The 25,722-nt window shown below is 44.9% G+C and overlaps 1 protein-coding gene across 1 annotated transcript in view; it reads left to right on the forward strand.

Moving 5' to 3' along the window:
• The first annotated feature begins 4,232 nt into the window (after window positions 1-4,232).
• LOC144119806 (uncharacterized) overlaps window positions 4,233-25,722 on the forward strand; it is a 31,707-nt gene continuing 10,217 nt past the window's right edge. Inside the window, exons 1-8 of the mRNA XM_077652342.1 lie at window positions 4,233-4,384; window positions 7,864-8,013; window positions 12,279-12,503; window positions 13,815-14,216; window positions 15,337-15,740; window positions 17,334-17,494; window positions 23,254-23,293; window positions 23,758-23,874. Of these exons, the coding sequence (XP_077508468.1) occupies window positions 4,307-4,384; window positions 7,864-8,013; window positions 12,279-12,503; window positions 13,815-14,216; window positions 15,337-15,740; window positions 17,334-17,494; window positions 23,254-23,293; window positions 23,758-23,874 (1,577 nt within the window). The 5' untranslated portion in view covers window positions 4,233-4,306. The remainder of the gene's footprint in view (window positions 4,385-7,863; window positions 8,014-12,278; window positions 12,504-13,814; window positions 14,217-15,336; window positions 15,741-17,333; window positions 17,495-23,253; window positions 23,294-23,757; window positions 23,875-25,722) is intronic.

Below are 25,722 nucleotides of genomic sequence, written 5' to 3' on the forward strand. Positions count from 1 at the left end.
TGGACCTTATCTGAGGATTTTAGAACTGTTCGTTCATTTAACAGTGTTATAAGACTATCTTCGTTAAGCTGCTGGTACTTGACGTTTGTTTCAATAACCCCATGACTATAGAGGCGTTGTTTCATGTCTTTTGTGCTTTGTTGTTAATTGCGTTATCCAAGAGTTATTTTCATTCCATCAAACGGATTGGTTCCTGTTTTGTAATGAAACATTGATCCTTTTGTGAAGATTGCCTCACAGTGTGTCTGTAAACGTATCCCGGTATTTTTTATCTTTGCAGTGTGCCCAGAGCCTCGTCAGGCACTTATCTGCCTTTAGCTCTGGGCTACAGAATTTTCAGTAGTGCAAAAAATAAAATTCGAATTCCAAAATGCGAGACTAGAATCACGTAATTCCTTTCCTCTGCATAAATGCATCATGAATTCTTCAAGCTACGGGAGCATTGACGTCAAGCTATGGAACCGCACTCACAAATTAGATAGCTTATGGCACGTGTATTTATTCAACACCAGAGAAATCGTCATTTCTATTTCTTATTGCCCCTCCATTTTTCAACGTGCCAGACCAAGAAAGAAAATAATTCCTCATCGCTTTCTTACAAGAAAATATGCGGAACACAGCACAATGCACATGCACGCTATACTTATTGCTCATCGCAATGCTCTCCTGAGAGAGTCCAAAATTTAGGATACTGAACTAGTATATTGAGAAAGTCACAGGTTGGTTAAAGCAAGCGGAACTGTCTACGTTATTCTAGTTTTTCCGGGCGTTTGCCTTTTTTTTTTGTGATAGCATATGCCGACGTATTTCAAGAACCCACAGGGCATCTGGCTCTGATAACAACCTTACCAGAAAAAGATTCTTCACATGGGTGTTAAAAATAGTACTACTTGTATGCAGGATGTCCTATCTAAGATGGAAAATGATTTAAATTGAAAACAAAGCTTTCATCCAAACTGAACTCAATTGAATCGTGCTAGGAGATATATAAAATACCTGCTAATAATTTTTCTTTGCACCTACTTGGATAATTAGTTGACAGGTATTCATTAACTTTTTAAATATAGCTCTGAACACTTAGAGGTTAACAGCAAAGTTGTCGACCGTCATAAGAATAACCCTACCTATAGGTTCTTCCGGCGAAGTACTCTTAGCGTAGCCCTTTTCATTCGGGAAACACTAATGCGTGAAATTCGAACGGCCAAATGTTGTTAGCCTTTCAAAGATGGCACATTCCCACACTGGGGGATCGGCCACGAATCGGGAGGCAGAAGTTGGCATTCACCTGTACTCAGTAAATGCAAAGAAAAGCACGCAGGAAAGCAGCACCGGAGGATTCTGCCTCAAGAAGGGCATGGACTGAAAAGGAATAAGAGTTTGGATTTAGAAAAAAAAGAGGGATTAAAAATAACAATAAGAATTAGGTCAAAATGTAATAATGCATAGAAAAGAAAATATTGTAACACTGAGCAAGGTACTCGATCAGATTCTAGCAAGAAATTTTGAACAGCGCTACAAACAGATCTGTGGCTGAACCCACAGCCAGCTCCTATTTTTTCTTCGCCTCTAGTATACACGTTGCGCTGGACTGAGGACATTCAAAATTATTACAATGTTTTGAAACTACTTACAACGCATTTGCCTGATCAGCCAACTGAATATATGCTCTTGAAAAGCTGTGGGAACATCTTCTAGGTACAATTTGTAATTTTGCTTTTCTGCGCTTTTCACGTCTTTGGTAGACCTTTTCCCAGTGCGCGAGGATTACGTTGAAGAAGAAGAAGAAGATCGCACTGCTAGCTCGGAGTCAGGAAACCTAAAGACGTGCTTATTGCGGAAGTCTTTGCTCTTATGAAGACGCGCTTTTACTGGGTGAGTACAGCGCTCGTTTTCTCCAGCTTCGATGCGTCTCCGACGCAGTCCCTGTGGGTGCGCGGCAATTTCTGACATGCTGCCGAGCAATTCTCCAGAACAGCTGTCAAGGTGGCGCAGTTGTATGTTGGGTCAGTCACTCAAAACTTAGCGTCGATTCAAAAATACGGTAGTGCAAACGTGACATCCGTAGAAAGAATGAAGTGTAAATATTGCCGGCAGCTGACAGAATAGCTCCCCATGCCTTCTTTTTTGCTGCGCTGCTTTCAAGTCACGATAAGCGCACTGGCCCAGCAATAATTAAGTTCTCTGAACGTGGTACTGGCGTGAGTGGAGAGGATAACGACATTAAATATATTACGCCATGGAAGTCTCGAATGCGCATCTTAATTCTTTGAAAACGTTTTTGCCAGTGGTGCATTTTGGAAGTGGTAGCAAAATATCGAATCATTCAAATTGTATATTACAGCGAATACTGTAAATGCTACTTAAAATTAGGATACCGAATTTTGTAGAAAACAGATTTTTCTACGAGAGGTATTTTGGTTGGCCCATTGGTCGGTATGATAATGCTGGCGGGCAAACTCCTGATACTTGCCGTCACTGTGCCCGAGTAACTTTTTCTCTGCACACCAGCATCCTTCATAGCGCAATCTTCTACAGCCGTTTGTACTTGCAGCTCGTTTTTTCCCAACTAGTCGATTTCACACCGCCCTTCCCTCAAAGCACAGTACAGGTGTCGACTGACTGACTCATGGTCTTGAGCAGACAACGGAAGGTAAAAGGAAGGCTCGTTATGACATATATGAAGGAAGCCAACAGTCACCGTAACCTAGCAACATAGGCTTTTGTTAAGTTTATACAAATCTTTTTATATTATTTAGAAAAGAAAAAGAAATGAAAATTGGTTTTTGGGGAAAGGAAATGGCGCAGTACCTGGCTCACATCTCGGCGGACACCTGAACTGCGCCGTAAGGGAAGGGAGGAAGGTAGGCCTGAGCGAGGAAAGAAAGAAAGAGAAAGAAAGAAAGAAAGAAAGAAAGAAAGAAAGAAAGAAAGAAAGAAAGAAAGAAAGAAAGAAAGAAAGAAATAGGTGCTGTAGTGGAGGGCTCCGGAACAATTTCGACCCCCTGGGGATCTTTAACGTTCACTGACATCGCGCAACACACGGGCGCCTTTGCGTTTCGCCTCCATCGAAACGTTGCCGCCTCAGTCGGGTTCGAACCTGGGCACTCCGGATCAGTAGCCGAGCGCCCTAGCCACTGAGCCACCGCGGCGGGTTTATATATAAATCCCGTCTTTGTTCTGAAACAAGTTAAGACAAAAACATACCACAATCTTTCGTCTTCACAAACAGGTGCAACAACCTTTCCGCCAAACATACTGGCGGCACCACACCGCTTTGCATACAACAGGTTTAACTCCGAAGGAAGCTAGCAGTGTGCAAATCGTTGGCACTTTTGAGACGTGGAGGCTGAACGTGCCCAGTCTCATAAATGAAAGACTTCCGCATGAAGCGTCATAGTTTGTAGCCATGCCTCCTTATTCTTAATGAATGACTTGTCACTGTCATTGCTTTGGGGAGTCGCAATTTTAGCTACCCCACGAAGCTCGCATAACGTAGTGCGAGCTATAATATGCGGTTTCGGATTGAAGAGGGTCCACGCTTACACCAGTGCACATTGCGTTCAAGTTAGAGACGTCCTCTTTCATTCACAAACCAAAGACAAAGGCAGAAATTTTTGTGAATGGGCTCCTGGTGCACACGCTCTTAGGCATCCTATACGTAACCACAAAGTTTCGTAGAAACCCGAGAGTTCTTATGCCAATTAGCAGCTTAGAGCCTCAGTTTAACGCATTCTTTTTGTTTCTAGCTGATTTACTGTTTGACCCTCGTATCTCGGTGAATAACTTGCTTCCCGCTTTTCTTTGTTAGGGTGTATCTTCGGCTCCTGTGTATGGTGGGAAGTGGCGCCATCTAACGCAGCTTGTAACAGTCTCACAAGAAGGCAGCAGTTTTTGCGACATAAAATTGGGGAAAGGAAATATTTTAAACAAAAATATCGGTCATGTAATGGTTCCTTACCATACGGCATCTTAGTTTCAAAGAGATCTTTGAATGAGCGCTCTACTCCCGCATAGAGGGCGTGGTCGTCAGGGTCTTTGTATTCTGTATTAAAAGCTACACGCGTTGTCCTGCTGCTGAAAGAAAATTTTAGTACGTGCGCCTTGGTCTTAAGTGTCACGTGAGCTTTGTAATGAGTGCAATGTCCTTTAAAATTTCGTTTCGTTAATCGTGAAACCTTCCCCTTCCTCTCTCTGCTGATTTCAATATCTCCTTTGGCACTCGCGCAGTGGACTCCACTTTCTGCGAGAGTGGCGAAAGTGACTGGAGACGCTTCCGTGCCGTGGGCGGGACTTTTTACTGGTCACCATGGCAGGCAGAATCAAAAGTTACTTCGGGATTGCTGCTCCCTTCTTCCTGGCACCGCTGCTGCTGTTCAACAGCATGGTAAGTTATGGCACACACCATCGGTGTATACGATAGAGCTTTTGCAAGATTTATGCAGTACAAAAGGAATGAATTTGGGTCATGCAGCGCGGCTCCTTGTGCATCGGCCGCATTGCAAACCTCTCGGTGGTGAGAACTCTCGTTTTCAACTCTCCAGAGCTGAGCCTTTAAGGCATGTGGCGACAGCTTCACCACACGCCTCAGAACCGAATACTTTTTGCTCTATATTTTTTATTAAGCCTGTATCTAGAATTCTGGTTCACAAAATTGTCATCATAATAAACGTACCCTAGTATTTTATAAACTCTTAGACACCTGCTGATTAATGTGGGAATGTTATTACCCATAGCCATCCCGGCATGTGTTGGGCATGGGAAGTTCACAGCGAAGCATTGCCGCTTTCTTTTGATGTTATCGGCTGTTTCAGAGCAATCTCTTCTCGCAGCTGAAGGGCAAGCTCTGCGTTTTGCTTTGGCGACTGCATTCGACCGTCACAAGTGGTTATATTATCAGTGGAAGGAAACGTGGTTTTTTTGGTGATAGAGTTCATTTCTCACGTTCCAAGCACCTGCATTGTAAACATACGCTCCAACGGAACTCTTGAACTGGCGTTGAGCACGAGCGCATAAGGCACGTTCGTCTTCTACTCCCGTCCTTGTGTCGAATTTCAAGCGTATCTTGAGAGCAAAGGAACTTACAGTACGTGGAATGAATTGGCCCATCACAACACTTTAATTATGAGATGAGTGGGAGTTTAACTTAGAGATTTTGTTTTTACTTCTCACTGGCGAAGCCACCTGCTGTACCGAATGCTAGCTAGTTGTTCCGTAATCAATTCGGGCAGGGTAATATGTTTTTTTTATTCTGCAGCCCGCCCTAACTAAAGTGACGGATGCTTAAGTAGAAGGTTTAGTTTATGAGGATTTAACGCCCCAAAGCGACTCAGGCTATGAGGGACGCCGTAGTGGAGGGCTCCGGAAATTTCGACCACCTGGGGTTCTTTAACGTGCACTCACATCGCATAGTACACGGGCCTCTAGAATTTCGCCCCCATCGAAATTCCACCGCCGCGGCCGGGATCGAACCCGCGTCTTTCGGGCCAGTAGCCGAGCTCCATAACCACTCAGCCACCTCGGCGGCCTTAAGTAGAAGGAATGCTCGGGTGTTCTAGGAGGTTTTTTATGTGTAACATTATACAACCTTTGTCCGTAAAGTTCCGAGACTGAGTCAATTAAAAAAATGCGTTTAACATTGAAATAATTTGTGCAGCCCCTTTTGAAATAGTCTCCATTGCAGCCTATACACAGCTTCTAACGCTTCTTGAGGTCTTGGAAAAAGTTGTAAAACGCTTCTTTTGGCAGGGCTGTCAGCTCCTTTGTCGTGGCGTCTTGAATGACATCCATGCTCCCCATCCAGCGACCTTTTAGGGCTCTCTTCATACGAGAAAACAGAAAAAAATCGCATGGGGAGAGGTCAGGCGAGTATTGCGGCTTGGCGTTAAATTTTGTCACGCGAAGAGCAGTGTGCGGCCTTGCGTTATCGTGGAGAAGGCTCCATTGTCCAGATGCCCATTAGTCAAGACGACGGCGTCGCAGTGCATCATGCATGTGTTGGAGCCTGCGGATATAAATCTCCTGATTCACCGTCTGCCTTTGTGGGACGAGCTCGTGCTGTATGACACCTCTGGCCTCGACAAAAACTACCAGCATCGTCTTTGTTTTGGTCTTCTGTCGCTGCACCTTTCTCAACGCCGGGGAGCTTGTGGACCGGCATTCGGCGCTCTGCCTCTTTGCTAGAGGATCGTAATGAAGACACCATATTTCGTCTTCAGCAATGATGCTGTCGACGAAAGCAGCATCCTTCTCTGCCTCAGAGAGCGAATCAGCGCTCACTTATTCCCGCGTGTCCTTCTGGTCCTGTGTGAGGGAGTGGGGCACAAGTCTGGCATTGAGCTTTCGTTTCCCGAATTTCTCACCCAAAATTTGGGGACGTGTTGTCTTACTAATGTCGAGAGCATCTGATAGCATGCGGACTGTAATGATGCGGTCTTGCTGTACGATTTCCTTGATCCGGGTAACGTTGTTTTCATTCCGTGAGGTTGAAGGACGCCCCTGCCTTGCGTCGTCTTCCACCGACGTTCTCCCCCAAACGGACCTTTTGTGCCACTCGAAAACTCGAGCCCGCGATAGCGTCTCGTTGCCATAAGCGTCATGAAGGAGCTCATACGTCTGCGTGGCTGTCTTTCCCAGCTTCACACAGAATTTGATGTTTACACGCTGTTCGAGGTGGACGTCCATCTCTCCACATCCACTCACAGTAGAATGCGCAGACGACTAGTGACAACGTATTTTTCTACATGTAGTGCCATCTAGCAGCTGCCACAGCAATTAACATAAATAGCTCAGGTTAGCCCGAAAAGATGGCGCTACACATACGCACCAACATTTGTTTTGGACTGCGTTTTTATGGAGGAAAAACGCTAAGGCGCCCGTGTGCTGTGCGATGTCAGTGCACGTTAAAGATCCCCAGGTGGTCGAAACTATTCCGGAGCCCTCCACTACGGCACCTCTTCTTCCTTTCTTCTTTCACTCCCTCCTTTATCCCTTCCCTTACGGCGCGGTTCAGGTGTCCAACGATATATGAGACAAACACTGCGCCATTTCCTTTCCCCAAAAAACCAATTATTATTAATTATTAATCATTTCTAGAGAAGTATCGAAACTTTACAGAGAAAGGTTGTTGTTTCAACGCGTTTATAGTTGCAAGTGCCCTACAACTTGAATTTCGTGATGCTTTGGGTATTATTTTTAGTATTTTGTTTTCCATGAATACCTCTGGCTGCACGAATTACTACCTGCTTGATTAGAAAGAGGCAGTAGACTCACAGTGTCCGTCATTCGTATTTGGTGCTTACGAAAAACTCGCGTCGGTGGAAGCATCTGCCAGGCTGCCACACGTGGCGGCTCAGTACACGGGCCAGTCATAAACCCCCGGTTTAGCATTGTTTTCACCCTGCTGACTGCCAGAAAGGCGACAGAAATGAGATGTTAAAGAGGTGACAGAGATAGGGCCACACACTCGCACATGAGCAAATTGCATGCAGAGGGACCATAAAAAAAAGGCTCCATAATCAGTGAGTGATCAGGAGGCCTTGTTGGCAGACTTAGGTCCTCTCGAGACGTTTTCAGGTTAAAGCGCAGATACTTCACATACCTGTTAAGCTCATATATAGTTCTTTGTTCCAAAGTTGCAATCACCAGTGAGCGATATCAGCAGTTTGGGGCTGCGTCAAGCTAATTCAGTGCCGCCAGCTGTGACGCTATGCAGGTCTCTTACGCGGCTATGTTTTGTAAAACTCAGAGTCTGTAAAAGTCGCCTCAGCAAAGTCAAATTTTACTTTGTGCAGCTAAAACAGCCTTTAGAAGTGTCTTTATTGCTCGAAGCGTGTATACCAGCATTGTGTGTACTGTGGAGCGCAGGGGCTGTTGTACGCCGTGCTCCTGGTGGCGCTGTTCACGGTTCTCCAGTCACTCCCGCTAGCCGTGGTGTCCATGTGCCCGTGGGTAGGCGCCGCATTGGTCGGTGTGTCCCAGACAGACTACGCAGACCTTCTCACCAGTGCCTCTGCGGTGAGTAACACGTAGTGGTATCATTCCATGCCCTGTCTTTGTCACTTCAAACGGAAGATTTATGGACTCTGAATTCTCTTCAGCAGTTTAGCAGACTAGGTGTATGCATGCGGCGCGTGGGAGTATGCATGGGGTATGTTTTATTTATTTATTTATTGCAAGTACCCACAGCGCCCATGAGGCATTATTGTAGGGGGATATAGCTACATACAACAACACATGCAAAGGAGATATTGGGAAACATGTCAGCAAGGTCACAACAATACTATAAGTAGACTTTATGGTAATCCTACGGTTTTATGGTATGGTTTTATGGTAATCCTCACAGGTAAGAGTTTATAAACCTACTGAAAATTATCCAAGTACTTTCTACCAGGCCGTGGTGAAGCCGCGTCTGGAGAGCCATCAGTATTTCTCACACGCTATAATCAGCATGCATCTCGACAGGCGCTTTGAAATATGTCTGTACGTAAATGAGTACGTTACGTGACTAACACATCACACAATTTCAGGCGTCACAGTCACGGGACAGGGGGATGTGGTATTTGGCATGCGCAATTTGTTGTCTAAGCTGCACTTGGGCACGGTGGCCGAAACTGGCAAAGGACAGGGTTAATTGGAGAGACATGGGAGATGCCTTTGGTTTGCAGTGGGCGTAGTCAGGCTAATGATGATGATCCTGATGATGACGACTTGGTCAATGAGAGACGCCATACTGGGTGGCCACGGGCTAAATTCGACCGCCCAAGGTCTTCCAACCTCGCACAGCTTATAGCACAGCAAACCGGCATGAATAAATTTTGTTACATTCTAAATGCGGCCCCCGGAACCTGGAGCTCGAGAGGCGAATGTGAGTGCGTCTACCCGCTGCGGCGGGTAACTTGATCGGCGAATAACGAACGGCTGGCTGTACGAGAGGAGAGGCAGGAAGCGAGGGGCGAAAGTGAGCAGCACTCGGCCGCAGGTTCTTTGTGAGAATCGGTGACGAAGTAGGCAGGCCATGTGGTAAATAGGCTGCGAGCATGTCTCGTGGAACAAAGAGTAGAATGAAGGCACACTACCGTCGTTGCCACGCATGCATGCTCGATGGTGAGATAAAAAAACGCGGGCCATGCACTGTGTCGTGTGTGTGCTTTATTTTGGAGAACTGGCCAAAAAAGGTCGAAAATGTTTTGAGGTTCCGCCCAAACCAATACAGATGCGGAGGATGGGTGAGTGAATACCGCTTCTCAAGCACGCTGCGAAGACATCTGGCGCGTTTGTGGGTTTCGCGATTTCGATGAATATCGTGGTGTATGTCGACCACGTGACCACAAGTACATCAGTTGACAACAAACCGACTCATGTAACACTTCTGATTAGTTCTCTGAATAATAACGTGGCCCACACGAGGCTGACACAGCGGTATGATTGGTTCTCAGAATCATGACGTTATCCATTAGTGGCGTCTACGACATCTCTGACTGGTTCTCTGAATTCATGACATCACATACAAGCGGAGAAATGAGACTTGAGCAAATCAAAAAATAGTACCAAATGTCGGCGCCACCAATGTGCCGTCGCGAAAAGCGTTCGGGCAGAGGCACTGCGCTGGGGCGGCCAAGACTCAGTTATTCTGGCCATCGAGGCTTCAACACAGCGCCGGTTTCGCGAAGTTCGAAAAAATATGAATATAATCATAATAACTCCGCTGTAATCACCCCTAAGCGAAAATAAATATGTTTGGAATATACGGCGGGATATTTATATTGTATTTTAAATACATTTTATATTCAAAAATGCACTACAAATATGTAATGCTCGGTATTCGAAATATATTAAAATTTGTCAAAAACAATTGACCAAAGAATGTTTCGAGCACGTTTCGAATACGTAAAAAATATATATATATATATGCGGTTTTAGCATGTTGTCAATGTGTTATATGTATTCCTTTCCTAAATAGGAAATTCATTCCTGTGAAGTATACTTCAATTCTAACAAATGGGCAGTCCTCGCAAACATATTTGCAGCGCACTTCAAGCTGCCGTAAAAGAATCTAGTGCTTGATATGGCGTTTCCGGGAATGCATTGCATATTGGAAATGCATTAAAAGCGTACTTTCGTAAATATAAAATTCGTCCCAAATGTGCTTCAATTCTTACAAATGGGCAGTCGTCATGAACATATCTGCAGCACACTGCATGCTGCCGTGGAACAGTCTAGTGCTCGAGGTCACGTTTCGGTGAACAGTAAAGCTCTTCCTTTTGTGTATCGTAACTTCTAGCGGGAATATAACCACCATTTACTTGTGGAGAATGTGATAGCATTATACCGGGAAGTGCGTCTGGGGCACCTCCGGGCCCGAAAATGCCAGCGAAAAGGACACCCGATACGCAAGGCTGATTGGCTCCCATAGACGCCTATGTATTTGGTGGTAGAGAGTTCGACTCTTGACTGATGGTTGACGCAAGTTAAGACGAACTTCGGTTCTAGATCGCCGCCAGATTCGAACGCGACTAGTCCGGCACTTGTGCGACAGTTTGCGGGCCCACAGTATTTGCGCCAGGAACGCTTCACCGGGCAAGATAATGTGTATCCTAACGGGGGTATACATAAGGTAAGCCAACTATTACGCTTTTCGGGGCACTTCCAGCTTTGCTGATGTCACTTTCTATCTGTATTTGCGGTGTGGCGACATCGTTCCCATTGAAGTGGCGTCACGTGACCAGGGATGAGGCTACTTATGCTTATAGCAATAGAAGGGTCATCGACCAAACCGTCATTTCGGTGGGTCAGTGATTAGTTCTGTTGAAAACTAATGAGTGTCTGCCGGTAAAGCCGACTAGCAGCCCTGTTTTTAAGCCGAAGTGAATATATTTTCAATGTATTTTAAATGTAGAAAAAATTGAAAATTGGCTTTTGGGGAAAAGAAATCGCGCAGTATCCGTCTCCCATATATGTGAGACGGATATATGTGAGACGGATATGGCTGGATACCTGAACCGCTTCATAAGGGAGGGAATAATGGAGGGAGTGAAAGAAGAAAGTAAGAAAGTGGTACCGTAGTGGAGAGCTCCGGAATAATTTCGACTACCTGGGGATCTTTAACGTGCAGTGACATCACGCAGCTCACGGGCGCCTTAGCGTTTCGCCTCCATCGAAAGGCGGCCGCCGCGGTCGGGATTGAACCCGCGTCATTCGCGTCAGCAGCAGAGCTTCATACCCACTGTGACAACATGGCGGCTTTGTAACGTGATGTATTTAATCGATATTTATAGTGTATTTTTATGCATAGTAATATACTAAGAGTAGTAGAAGTAGTAGTAGTAAGTGGTTTATTAAAATTATAATAAAAAGGAAGGAAAAGATTTTTCCTGTCACCGGCAGTTGTCATTGAAACTGAAGCACCTGAGCTGGGGCAACGGAAATAAAGGGTAGCAGGCAGAATGGAGAAATGAAATGAAAGAGGTGAGGGGACAGGAAGAGAGGATAGGAGGGAGAGGTGATGATGATGATCTACGACCAAAGAGCGCCTACGGTATATACGGCCACAGAACGCCATGACACAAGATATTTTTCGATTACTCAAGGTGGGATCAAAGACCCCTTTTCCAAGCATTTCGCCCCTTACTAGCCGGGCACAGAGGAGAGGTAATATACACGAAAACTATGTATACAATAATAAATATGTACGGATTGCGCGCGTGATTAGTTAAAAAGTTGTATTTGTGACATATTCGTAAGAATGTTAAAAGCATCACTCTTATGCACTTCGAAAGTATTCGTGTTGATATTTAAGCGTAGGGACATAATAACAAAAAAATTCATATGAAATTTTTGCACACGTTCGAGATGCAATTTTACCCGCCGCGGTGGCTCAGTGGTTAGACCGCGCTCGGCTACTGAGCCGGCGTAGCCGGGCTCAATCCCAAACGCGGCGGCCGCATCTCGATGGAGGCGAAAGGCTAAGGCGCCCGTGTGCTGTGCCATGGCAGTGCACGTAAAGATCCCCAGGTGGTAGAAATTATTCCGGAGCCCTTCACTACGGCACCTCTTTCTTCCATTCTTCTCTCAGTCCTTCCTTTATCCCTTCACTTATGGCGCGGTTCAGGTGTCCGCCTGGATGTGAGACAGATGCGGCGCCATTTCCTTTCCCCGACAACCCAGTTATATATTTTTTGCACAGCCTTTTTTTGCTGAGGGACGGATCGCCCCCAGCCTAACCACGCTGTCAGTACTTCCTAATTTTTGACCCCAGCCATATTGCCGCTCTGTATCTGCAGGAGATGGTGTCACTGACGGGCTTCCTGGTCGTGTACGTGGCGGTCGAACTGACGCGCCTGGGGAGGCGGCTGTCGCTGTTGCTGCTGCGCTCCCTAGGCTTGCGGGTCAGGAGGCTGCTTGTTTCGATCATGCTGGTCGCCTTCGTGGCGTCGCTGGTCTTGCCGGCTGCCTTCGTAACCCTGCTGCTGGCTGCCTGCATCTGCCGACTCGCTGACAACATGCCGGCACGTGTAGCTCTCCGCATTCGCCACATCGCGCGCTATAGCTGGCTCGCACAGATTGTTAATAAAGCTGTTATTAAGCCTTGTGTTTGACAATTTTAAACAACATTTTGTGCCCCTTCTTTGGGACCTTAAAATGTCTTAGATTTCAAACAGTTGAGATTTAAAATCGGGTGTTATTTTGATTCCGCAGCACATAAGAGAACGGCTCCTGTTGTTTCTGTGCATTGGCGATGACATTCGGCCGTGTAAATCTCTCTTATCGCTTATGTCATTGCTCATCATAACATTCCATTCGCTCCGCTCTTATTTTTTGGGCTTTTGCTGATCCTAGCAAACGGCTCAATTTGCGTCTTTTCTTTAGGCGTGAGCATTAACAGACAATCCGGCTTAAAAATAGTTTGGATTACAGGCGCGAAAACAGACAGACCACAAGGTAGATAAACGGGACGGGGCGCTCCGTCCCGTTTATCTACCTTGTGGTCTGTCTGTTTTCGCGCCTGTAATCCAAAGATGTACCAACTTGCCCAGCAAGACGTTCTTTTAAAAATACCTATTTAAACAAGCAGAGTGATGCATTTTTTTTCGTTGCCTTTAGAATTTGTAAGCCATGCAGCTACATCTCAGGTGTTGCTTCTTACGGATGTGACAAAAAATCTGTTTGTCAGATTAATGTGAACTGAACTGCCACTGCTGTTTGTGCCACCTTACGAATCTTTCGAGGTGTTTATCACAGGAAACACTAACTTCCTGAATTCAGGGCTCTGATGCAAGATGATTGGGAGGATTTTTCACAATTTAATTCTTCTGATTCAAACTACGTACCCTTTAGAAAAAAGTTGGCAGTGGCCTAACTTGGCTAACCATGGAATTCAGCGAAAAGCAAACAAGCTTGCTAACCGTCGGAGGCTCATCCATGGCAGCTACGCTACACTCTCGCGACAGCCGTTCTATATATACCCACACGACCACTGGGATATGACGTGGTATCACGTTGTCTTACGACACCCCCGTCGGATGTCGCCACGTGCCTTCACATCACCCCATCGCATGTTTTTAAGGTCAAAGGTCAACCCAAAGGCACCCAATGTCAAAAGTCAACAAAAGGCTATGGGTGACTGTCAGGGTTCAAGGTTGAAGGGTTCGACACTATAACTGTTGGCCTGAAGGTCGTTAAAGGTCGTTGTGCTGCTTACTTGAAGGCTGCTTTACCTAGCGTAGTGAAGCTTTTCGCTTCAAAAAGAGTACGTTAACTGTAAACAGGTTTGCTACAACGCTCGTCAAACTTCTGACGCATCTCCTCTGCCATTGCAGGACGACGCCGCAGTGTTATCCCAGCAGCAAGCACAACTCGGCGCGGCACCTGCCACCCAGACGTTGACGACAGAGACGAGAACGCACACCCTTCGTTCTGACGACCGCCTGCATCAGCGATTGGCCCGTTCGCCGGTCGCGAAGGGTTCCGCATCTCGAACACCCAGCCCAGAGGAGCCTCCGCTGCCCGGACAGGGCTTCCCGTGGGCGCTCGTGAGGATGGACGACGTCGTCAGGCAGATGGCGAGTGCGCTGCGCTCGGCCTGCATGGAGTCTCCCCAGCTGCGACTTCTGAGGGCCAGGAGACGATTCCAGTCACCCGAATTGGCAGACGCGCAGGCCTCAGCCGACACGAGCGTGTTTCACGCCTCCACGGCAACCTCGAGGTCGACTGCCTATGAGGCAAGTTGCTTTAAACCGTGCTGAAAGATGTCCGCGTAGCAAAACAACAGGGGTCTCATGAGCCCATGTCCAGCAATTTCGGAGAAAAATTTCGAGAATTAGAAAATTGTAAGACACTGTTATGGAAATATTGAAGGTCATGGTCCATTATTCTGATTTGTAGCAAAATATTTCTTTTAAAGCGTTCCCAGCGAGAGCATCAAACAGTTAAGACTGGCATAGAAAACGAATGGGGAACGCTTTTGACGATAACATTAACGTGAATAGACAAAAAATACAAGATTGCCATGGGTGATCCGTTGATACATTTATTGTTATAATGAAATCTCACATTATATGAAAAAATTGCGTTCATAAACGGTTTCCCGCTCAAAAAGGCTTTTGTCCAGAATTTCTGGGTATGACAACAGAGGCAACATAGAATGAACAAGGGGCAGCAGAAATTTAGTCCCATACCGATGGCCGAATTTCAGCAAGAGGAAATGTCGAAACGTTGGGTAGTGGACTGAGGATTCTCTCCCGCCCTTTGTTCATTTTGTTATTTGAAAGATTTCATCTTGCCTGCTTTTCTCACATCCATAAAGCGGAGGCAGTATTATTTTGCATTACTCGAGGGAGAGTCAGGACAGCTACAGTTATGCAGTGATACGTAGCACAAGTCCATACGCCGCCGTGGTTCAGTGGTTATGGTGCTTGGCTGTTGACTGAAAAGACGCAGGTTCGATCCTTGCCGCAGCAGTCACATTTTGATGGAGGCGGAATGCTAGAGGTCTGTGTACTGTGCGGTGCCATTACACGTTAGAGAACCTCAGGTAGTCGACATTATCCGGAGCCCGCCACTACGGCGTCCCTCATAACCTGAGTCACTTTTGGAGGCTAAATGCCTAAAATCAAAACCAAACATGCCGACGCTAAGAATAATGAAAAATCGTTAGCGTTGCTTGCCTCTGAGCAAGTGTACCTTTGGATCCGTTTAAAATCTTTAACCTAAATTATGTAGCTATAGACCACACAACATCTTTTAAACGGTGTATAATTTTGATCCTATGGTGGAACTCAGCTGAGGAGCACGTGTTTCAATTCAACTTGGTGATGCTTGTTTGATTATCTCGAATTCCAGCTGTCTCGCGCCCAGACATCGCGCCTTACGTGGTCCTCTGCAGACCGCCAAATGCCACGGTCTACGCTGGGGGCATTCAGAGACCAGAGACATTTATCTCAGCCTATGTGGTGGGGTTCCTCTCCGGGAGCTCCCTCACTGGGCGCCAGCGCTTCCCGGTCTCCGCTGAGGGTGGCACGTGATTCTGTTCTGAAGAAGGCGTTAAGGTCCAGCTCCAAGTCACCACTGGGCAATGGCACCCCTCACAGCAGCCACAGTAGAGAAAGCCTCGTGGAGACGAGCGCAAGGACCAACTCTCTATCGCCTTCAGCCCACCCCTCCCATGGCTCACCCGACGGCCAAAGTACACCGCCCAGTTCAAGAAGGCCTCAGACGCTGGTTCAGACCCCACCCACGTCGTGCAGGTAAGGCCGCACGCGAACCGAGATTTAAAAGCACAGCATTCGCGAATCGTAACTGCAGTCTTGCGAGCAAACAAGACCTACCTAAACCATAAGATTTAACCTTCCATTAGGACTTCTCTCTAATCATCATTGTTGTTCATTGGAATAGTTGCTTCCAGCCCTGTTTAAGTCATCGTATTTCGTGCGGAAGCTTTTTTTATTTTTTTTTGCCTAGCACACTCAAGGTTTCTGTTACCTTTCTGCGGTTAAACGAGGAGGAGGAGGAGGAAAAACTTCATTTATATTTGATATTAAAATGTGTTATTAGCGGTCGCGGGCTCTCTTCTTCATCTTCCGATGAGTTATTGCAGCCCGTCTTAACAGGGTTGGGGCCCCTGGTCCAGGGCTCCACTGAGGTATGCCGCCAGGTAGGCTCTCCGCACCAATCCGCGCTGGACGGCCGGGTCCTCGCTGGAGAGCATCACCTCCCACTGTTCCGCACTCGGGTTTTTGTTTATTGCAGCTAGATCCTTGTTTTTCTGACACACCCACGTTATGTGCATTAACGTGGGTTTTTCTCCACACCACGGACATTTGCTGCTGTGTATTGCGTGGGGTAGATTTTACTTAAGGTATTTAGATTGGGGAAAGTCCCCGTTTGCAGCAGCCTCCAGCCTCCGGTACCCCTGAGCTACTCAGACATTCTAAACTATCACAGAGGAACGCGACTCAAATATCCGCCACCCCATAACAGCGGTTAAACGAGACTTTGCTTGTTATATTTTTTAACCTCTTATGTTTCGTATGCAGAATAACGCAGGTAAGCGTGGAAATTCGTGATGAGCGCCAGACTGTGACCACGACAGAGAGAGAGGGGGGAGAGGGGAGAGAGAGATCACTATCAAGGCAGAGATAACTGCAAGCTCCTCTGTGCCGTTCTGTTTATTCCGTCGTTATTACTTAAGCTCACAACAGGAGTCCATCTGTTGAGTAAAATCCAGAAGTTCACAGACCTGTACAGCACACAAATCACCGAGCTGCGATCAAAGTGACTATTTCGAAAATAATAAATAGTGAAGGGACAGAAGCAGAAGTGAAGAGGGAGGCCAAACAAGCTATCGAACCTTTATTCGTGAGGTGAGCTAAGCACGACGGGAAGTGGACTGGAAATCAACTGCACTTGTACGAAAATTCTATGATAATTTTTTTCTTACAAACAGCTGATGCTGATGCTTGGTTTAAGTATTATTAAGCAGAAATAAACAGTAAAATATTTGACGTAAGTTATTAATGTCACAAAAGAGAAATAACGCAAGTATATATTAGCCTTTAGCAGACTACGCCCTGGGCCGACAAGCCCTTTTGGCGGCTTTTTTATGAGCAGTTTCGATCGACGCTGAGATTTTATTTTCGAGGGCTTCAAAGCATGGATCGCGTGCAATTACTCAACCGCGGCCATAATACCACTCCGCATTTTTGCGTGTATGTGGCCGATGTCTTCGAAGTCCGCGAACGTGGCCAGCGTTTACTGGGCCTAAGCGCTTTGAGAAAAGATTGCTTACCACGCTCGCTTATTGTGAAAAATTTCGCGGTGCGACTTCCGCCGTCCTATAGGCCTGCCTACAGTGAAACCGACCGGCTGAGCCACGGACCATCACCGTCGGGGCTTTGGACTGCCGCAAACTCCCCGCAAATGTCTGCCCGCGATAAGGTGAGCCTGGAAACGACGGTCTTCAGGACGACGAGCCGTTCACCGGGGCCGCCATCACAGCACGGTGAGACGGCTTTTTCAACAGCACGACCAATCTTTGCGAAACAAAAGTATGGCTCTCTGTTGCACCGCTAGTTTCCTTTCTAATAATAATAATTGGTTTTTTGGGGAAAGGAAATGGCACAGTATCTGTCTCATATATCGTTGGACACCTGAACCACGCCGTAAGGGAAGGGATAAAGGAGGTAATGAAAGAAGGAAGAGGTGTCGTAGTGGAGGGCTCCGAAATAATTTCGACCACCTGGGGATCTTTAACGTGCACTGACATCGCACAGCACACGGGCGCCTTAGCGTTTTTCCTCCATAAAAACGCAGCCGCCGTGGCCGGGTTCAAATCCGGGAACTCCGTATCATAGTTTCCTTTCTTCTTTTTTTTTCTGGAGGGGGGGGGGCGACCAAAGCTGATTGAACTTATGGGGGTTGGGAAAACAATCTTACGCCCTCACCCGCCAACGTGGCTCAGCGTTTTTGGCGTTGGCTACGAAACCCTAGATCGTGGGATGCATTTCATTCTTTTCTTTTTTCTTTATTTGATTTCTTTCTACAGTGAAAGTGGAGCAGGAGCTTGAGGCACAAGGCCTGACAGAGGCTCCTGCTCGTGGTGGCAATTTCAGCAGAGCGCGCAAAATACATCATGGTAGTAATACTAAAAATACATTGCGGATATATACAGTACAAATGTGTACAAATAGGCAAAAAAAGTTAATTCCATATGCAAAGTGTACGAAAAGTGATCAAATTATTAACAAAACACAAGTTATATGTATATTACTTAAATACGTTCAAATGAACATAGTGGCACTTAAAAGAAAATATGTATATGTATACGTACATACATATAAAGAATACACAACATGGCATCTAATGTAGCACAGAAAATATTAAATATACATATATACATTGTTTATGACAGTCATGGTGGATGGCACTATTAAGGAAAAGAGATGGGGTGGTTCATCAAATATATTTTGACATATTGTTTTAATCTGGGATGTTGAAAGTCGACTTTTCCTGAAATATTATTCAATAAATGCGGTATTTGAAAATTTAAGGTCTGTCGGCCGTAGCTGGTTCTAGTTAATGGTATTGTTCTTTGCTGTTTACGCAGGGAGTACTTTGACATTTATTTATTATTTTATTTATTTACAACATACTGCTAGCCTCATTGTGGAGGCTTTCGCAGAACAAATAATAAATTACATACGCACATAAAAAAACGGTTACGGTCCGGTTTGAACAGGAATGAAAATAGTTATAATTGCTTGCAAAATAACTTGAAAAAAGGAACAAGGCAATGCAATACAATCCGATAAATCATAGTCTGACCTGAAGTAGTAAGGTATAACTTACCGTTGTTTATGTGTTGCAGTAGTTTGTAGTATATCTGTGTGGCTGGAAGCATTGTATGTTTGATAAATAGATTTTCAGTAGGAAGATCGCGTAGCTTCTCAAATATTTTTAATACCTTTTCCTTTAATACTAAGAACAAGTTATAATTATTAGCAGTAGTTATTCCCCATACTGGTGCACAGTATGATAGTTTAGAAAGAAGTTTGTTGTACAATGTTTTTTTCAACCATAGAAGAATAAGTTCACTATTTCTATATATGCATCCAACAGCCTTACCTAATTCTACGGCTAGTTTATGAACATGTGTATTCCATGACATGTCATTTTGAAACCAAACGTCTTAAGAATTTTTGCTCTTTTACCTCTTTTAATATTTTGCAGCAGAACACGATTAAAATTAGCACAGAGTGCCTTGTTTATTGCTTAAATATAACATACTTTGTGTTATTAACGTTTAGTTGCAGCTTATTTATGTGCAACCAATCAGACAGATGCCTTAGGTAATTGTTAATGTCTTCTTCTAAGACTGATAATGATGTATTTGAGAAGAATATGCTTGTATCGTCTGCATACATAATGATTTGGGGTGTCGAAGGTATAGAGGGAAGATCATTGATATATATAGGTTGAATAATAAAACCCCCAATATTGACCCCGGTGGAACACCGTTAAAAAATTTTAATCTTAGCGACGGCTGATTGAGAAGATACATACTGATACCTATTAGTCAGGTAATTCTTTAAGAGTTTGTGGGCGTTTCCGCATATTACATAGCCGTAAAGCTTAGAAAGAAGAACATCATGATTAACGCAGTCAATAGCTTTCCTCAGGTCCAAAAATATACCTACTGTATATAAACGCTTTTCAACATTTTGTAATATTTCATGTTTGATATTCAGTAGTGCATACTCAGACGACTTGTTTCTTGTTTTGTTTTTTTAAATCCATACTGAGCAGCACTCAATGTATTATATTTATCAACAAAGCTTGCTAACCGTTCATCTATAGTAGTTTCAAACACTTTCGAAAAGCCTCGCCACCCACATTTCTTGTTGTAGTTTAACCACAACGTGTGCAGTGTGAGATCGTTTTGCGCCAAACAACCCAATGTAGTTGTCATTATTCCTGTTCATTTCCCTGCGGTGTCTCTGACAGTCCATGTGCAACTTGGTGGGCTTGAATCTGATACACCGTTCTTTCCAGTGTTTCGCCAAGTGAATGTCGTGCTCCTCTCTAAGGAGTAATTATGAAGACCACATTTAAGTCTGGACAAATATCTTAGTTTAGAAACAGCACACAGAAGTACAAGAAGGAGAACATTTACTCATAAAAGACAGATATTACATAAACCGTATAGAAGGAGGTCCCAGAGCTCAAGGCTGTAACGGGGCCTTCTATAAGTTAATGCATAAACTTCTGCAAATATTAGAATAACAGGGAACGTAGCCAAAAGGGGACAATACCCGCGAATACAGTACGGCAAATGAAGGAAAAGACCAGACTAACCTATTCACGCAGTTTCCTTGTGGTTCGTCGCCAACAACTCACGCTAAGAAAAGTCTTGTCTGAGCAGTAGTGTATGAAGTTCTCTAAAACTGCTGTTTATTGAGGCCCCTTCTTAAAGTTATCAACAAACGCCTGTCGCAGTTAATCGCTTCCCTGAATCCTCGTCCATCTTTGTCAACTGCTTGGGCCACATTCTAGGAATGTGGTCTCTGCACACCGCGCCTCGGAAATCGCTTTTCGCACCTCTTGTTGAGTAACAAGTAAAGAACGTCGTATTTTTTAAGGGTAGTACAGTGGGGGCAAAGACGTACACTCTAAACTGAAAGGAGTAAAAAGGGAGTAAGCTGTCCTCTACCGCACTCTCGTTTATAAACGAAGCCGCACTCTTTTTACTCCGTTATAGACCTATTCGTGCTTAGGGTGTAAATATACACTCTAAACAGAAAGGAGTAAAAAGGGAGTAAGCTGTCCTCTACCGCACTCTCGTTTATAAACGAAGCCGCACTCTTTTTACTCCGTTATAGACCTATTCGTGCTTAGGGTGTAAATATACACTCTAAACAGAAAGGAGTAAAAAGGGAGTAAGCTGTCCTCTACCGCACTCTTGTTTATAAACGAAGCCGCACTCTTTTTACTCCGTTATAGACCTATTCGTGCTTAGGGTGTAAATATACACTCTAAACAGAAAGGAGTAAAAAGGGAGTAAGCTGTCCTCTACCGCACTCTCGTTTATAAACGAAGCCGCACTCTTTTTACTCCGTTATAGACCTATTCGTGCTTAGGGTGTAAATATACACTCTAAACAGAAAGGAGTAAAAAGGGAGTAAGCTGTCCTCTACCGCACTCTCGTTTATAAACGAAGCCGCACTCTTTTTACTCCGTTATAGACCTATTCGTGCTTAGGGTGTAAATATACACTCTAAACAGAAAGTAGTAAAAAGGGAGTAAGCTGTCCTCGACCGCACTCTCGTTTATAAACGAAGCCGCACTCTTTTTACTCCGTTATAGACCTATTCGTGCTTAGGGTGTAAATATACACTCTAAACAGAAAGGAGTAAAAAGGGAGTAAGCTGTCCTCTACCGCACTCTCGTTTATAAACGAAGCCGCACTCTTTTTACTCCGTTATAGACCTATTCGTGCTTAGGGTGTAAATATACACTCTAAACAGAAAGTAGTAAAAAGGGAGTAAGCTGTCCTCGACCGCACTCTCGTTTATAAACGAAGCCGCACTCTTTTTACTCCGTTATAGACCTATTCGTGCTTAGGGTGTAAATATACACTCTAAACAGAAAGGAGTAAAAAGGGAGTAAGCTGTCCTCTACCGCACTCTCGTTTATAAACGAAGCCGCACTCTTTTTACTCCGTTATAGACCTATTCGTGCTTAGGGTGTAAATATACACTCTAAACAGAAATGAGTAAAAAGGGAGTAAGCTGTCCTCTACCGCACTCTCGTTTATAAACGAAGCCGCACTCTTTTTACTCCGTTATAGACCTATTCGTGCTTAGGGTGTAAATATACACTCTAAACAGAAAGGAGTAAAAAGGGAGTAAGCTGTCCTCTACCGCACTCTCGTTTATAAACGAAGCCGCACTCTTTTTACTCCGTTATAGACCTATTCGTGCTTAGGGTGTAAATATACACTCTAAACAGAAAGGAGTAAAAAGGGAGTAAGCTGTCCTCTACCGCACTCTCGTTTATAAACGAAGCCGCACTCTTTTTACTCCGTTATAGACCTATTCGTGCTTAGGGTGTAAATATACACTCTAAACAGAAAGGAGTAAAAAGGGAGTAAGCTGTCCTCTACCGCACTCTCGTTTATAAACGAAGCCGCACTCTTTTTACTCCGTTATAGACCTATTCGTGCTTAGGGTGTAAATATACACTCTAAACAGAAAGGAGTAAAAAGGGAGTAAGCTGTCCTCTACCGCACTCTCGTTTATAAACGAAGCCGCACTCTTTTTACTCCGTTATAGACCTATTCGTGCTTAGGGTGTAAATATACACTCTAAACAGAAAGGAGTAAAAAGGGAGTGAGCTGTCCTCTACCGCACTCTCGTTTATAAACGAAGCCGCACTCTTTTTACTCCGTTATAGACCTATTCGTGCTTAGGGTGTAAATATACACTCTAAACAGAAAGGAGTAAAAAGGGAGTAAGCTGTCCTCTACCGCACTCTCGTTTATAAACGAAGCCGCACTCTTTTTACTCCGTTATAGACCTATTCGTGCTTAGGGTGTAAATATACACTCTAAACAGAAAGGAGTAAAAAGGGAGTAAGCTGTCCTCTACCGCACTCGTTTATAAACGAAGCCGCACTCTTTTTACTCCGTTATAGACCTATTCGTGCTTAGGGTGTAAATATACACACTAAACAGAAAGGAGTAAAAAGGGAGTAAGCTGTCCTCTACCGCACTCTCGTTTATAAACGAAGCCGCACTCTTTTTACTCCGTTATAGACCTATTCGTGCTTAGGGTGTAAATATACACTCTAAACAGAAAGGAGTAAAAAGGGAGTAAGCTGTCCTCTACCGCACTCTCGTTTATAAACGAAGCCGCACTCTTTTTACTCTGTTATAGACCTATTCGTGCTTAGGGTGTAAATATACACTCTAAACAGAAAGGAGTAAAAAGGGAGTAAGCTGTCCTCTAGCGTACTCACTTTGATAAAAGGGAGTGAGCTTGAGGACAGCTTACTTTCTTTTTTACTCCCATATAGACGTATTCCTGTTTACACAGTACTTGTCCCCTTTCAGACCTGGTGCGTGCTATTTGCGCTGTTTTGCAAGCATGCCATCAACCGTTTTGTAGTACGCTTATTCTCTCATTCTTATGTCTTGCAACGAACGGTTGCGTTCTGTATGATTAGGCTTCTTTCTGTTTCATGTTCTTTCACTTGGCTACGCAGAGCACAGCGTCAGCGTACCAAGGATTTCCTGCAGTGAAAAGTAAGTGTGGGATTACGTCCTCTTGAGAAGAGCCGTAAAAGAGCCATAAAACATGAACCTTAGAAATGGAATGCTGGTGTCAGCTTTCATTCAGGGTGAGATTAGCTGAGCAGCACGTGAAAATGAGTTTTCTCTGCTCGCGACTTGCAATGAGCTTTGCGCTGTGATGTGACTACGGGCTCAATGCGATCTCAACTTTTCATGGTGCGAAAGTCGATTCCTTAAGCAGGTGTAGGTTCCTCAATTCAGGGATATTAGAGATAGCCGGAGTAAATTCGCGTGTTTCCGAGTTTTTGTTGTACTGTAGCAGCCAAATAATACTCCACTATACTCTAGCATAGGCCCGGTCGCAGACATTCTTCAAAAAGTGTGTCATCAGGCCAGAGCGGCGAATATTTACTTATTATCCCTTACTTGTTTTGCTGAACGCGCCTCTGTTCCCGCCCCATCCCCGCTGTACGCAGCATATACAAGCGGATCCAGAAGGTGCTCATAGTGGGCGTGGCCTACACCTCCATCGTGGCTGGCGAGTGCGGCTTCAAGAGCCGCCTCAGGTTCATCGTCGACGCCTATTATGCTACGTACGTCCGCGCGGCAGCATGTTTATAGGTTGTAGATGTTCGCAGCATCCGCAAATTGACCATTTTCAGAATGAAAACGTTTTAGCGCAAAATTTGGGGACATAGAAAGCAGAAAGACAGGATGAGCGCCATTATCTATCTATAGGATTATCTATAGACAGTATGTCTATAGGATTTCAATTGCCTATAGACTGTTCTCTAGGATTTGTCCATAGAGTCTATAGACTTTATAAACTGAAGTCTATGGACAGTCTATAGACTATCTAAAGAAATTTTTGTAAGGATTGTCGGCCTGCCAGCCAGATCGTTCAAATTGCGTCACAGTGCATGAAAAGTACGAAATGTCCTATGGGCGGTCGTGTGCGTTCAGTGGATTAAATGCGCACGTGTCACTTATATGTTGTGCTGTGCTCTACGATTTGTTTATTGTACGGAAGGTTTATAGCCTGTCTTTTGCGCTTTAATTTTCGAGATTGTGCCAAGTAGCCTAAATACAATATTATTTAAGAGACTCACTCGTTCGCATTCCTGAAAAAACCCAACTCCGTTAGCATAATCTTTAACACACATTTTACTGCGGAAACAAAATTTATTCTGGGAACACGTTTTATTGTGCCAACTAAGTGGTCGTTGTTACGTTGCTCTGTCATTGTCAGAGAAGGCAGGTAAAGCCTCTGTTACACGGGCAGTGACCATTATCGAGGTTTGTAGCTACTGCTAGAGCTCACCGACTGCCGATATTAATAAAGAGCTTATCGAATGGATTCTGCAGGGCCCTATCCAACCTGTAGCTCAGGTATCAAGCGTCTGTCCTCGAGGCGAAGGGAATACACGTGTGCGCATTACAGAAGTTCAGAGCAGACTTTATTACAAAACAAACGCGTGCAGGAGAAAACCAGAGACAAAGCGAGACTAAGAAAATGAGAGAGAGGGGGCGGGGTCGGTGATGATGAAAGGCGTGTAGTTTTTCTCCATATTGTCGTAGTGACACACACAAAGCCGTGACATACCCGTCCGATGCCACGCGCCGAAGACAGTTCCTATAATATCATTCCATTGCAATTTTCATTACAAACTGCCCTGTTTCGATTTGACGTTGCTAAGATGCAGCTCCTCCACAGGTAGGACACTTTGTTTATGCCATAGCCAAAAGCCGGACTCAGTCGAGACAGTCCAACAAATCCAACAAAAGAACGCACGGCTTCCACATTGCTCCCATCTTTTCATATCCGGCCTTGCGTGTACACATCGATCTCCTCGCTTCTTAGATAAAAGCGCAAATTTTGGCCAACATTGGCCGATAATGCCGAGTCTCCTATGCGGCAGAGTCGTCCTTACACTGGGACTGCCGATCTCAGTGGATTCCTGACTTTCTTTGAAAGCTGTGTGGCAGGTAGGCAGGACAGGGCAGGGAAGTTCAGGGAAGGGCAGGCCAGGGCAGGACAATCCAGGGAAGGTCTCTCATTTTAACTGCTACAGCAGTCACCTAGCTGACAAGTACACCCCTAACTCCTGAATTATTGCGCTAGTTTTCTTTTGCTTTTGGGCAAACTACCTTATTTCCTATCAATCCTCTTATCTCTTTGTATTTGATTAATCTTTCGTAACTATGACCCCATCATTGCTGTTTTTTTTTCTTTTTTGGACTGGAAGCTTCTCAGATCTCGTGAGCCTTGATTGCTTGGAACTGGTGGTCCTTGCACTGATAAGGATATTCTCGATTGGCTCCCTCTCCTGCATGCAGTTAGAGTAACCTTCGCCGTGCAATGCTGCCGAACTGCCATTCAAGTCAACGCCATTGACTGACAGGCTGTCAGTCTATGAAGCACGGTCGGAAGGTTCCTCCTA

This window comes from Amblyomma americanum, chromosome 2, assembly GCF_052857255.1.
Source record: "Amblyomma americanum isolate KBUSLIRL-KWMA chromosome 2, ASM5285725v1, whole genome shotgun sequence".
Classification (NCBI taxonomy): Eukaryota; Metazoa; Arthropoda; class Arachnida; order Ixodida; family Ixodidae; genus Amblyomma; species Amblyomma americanum.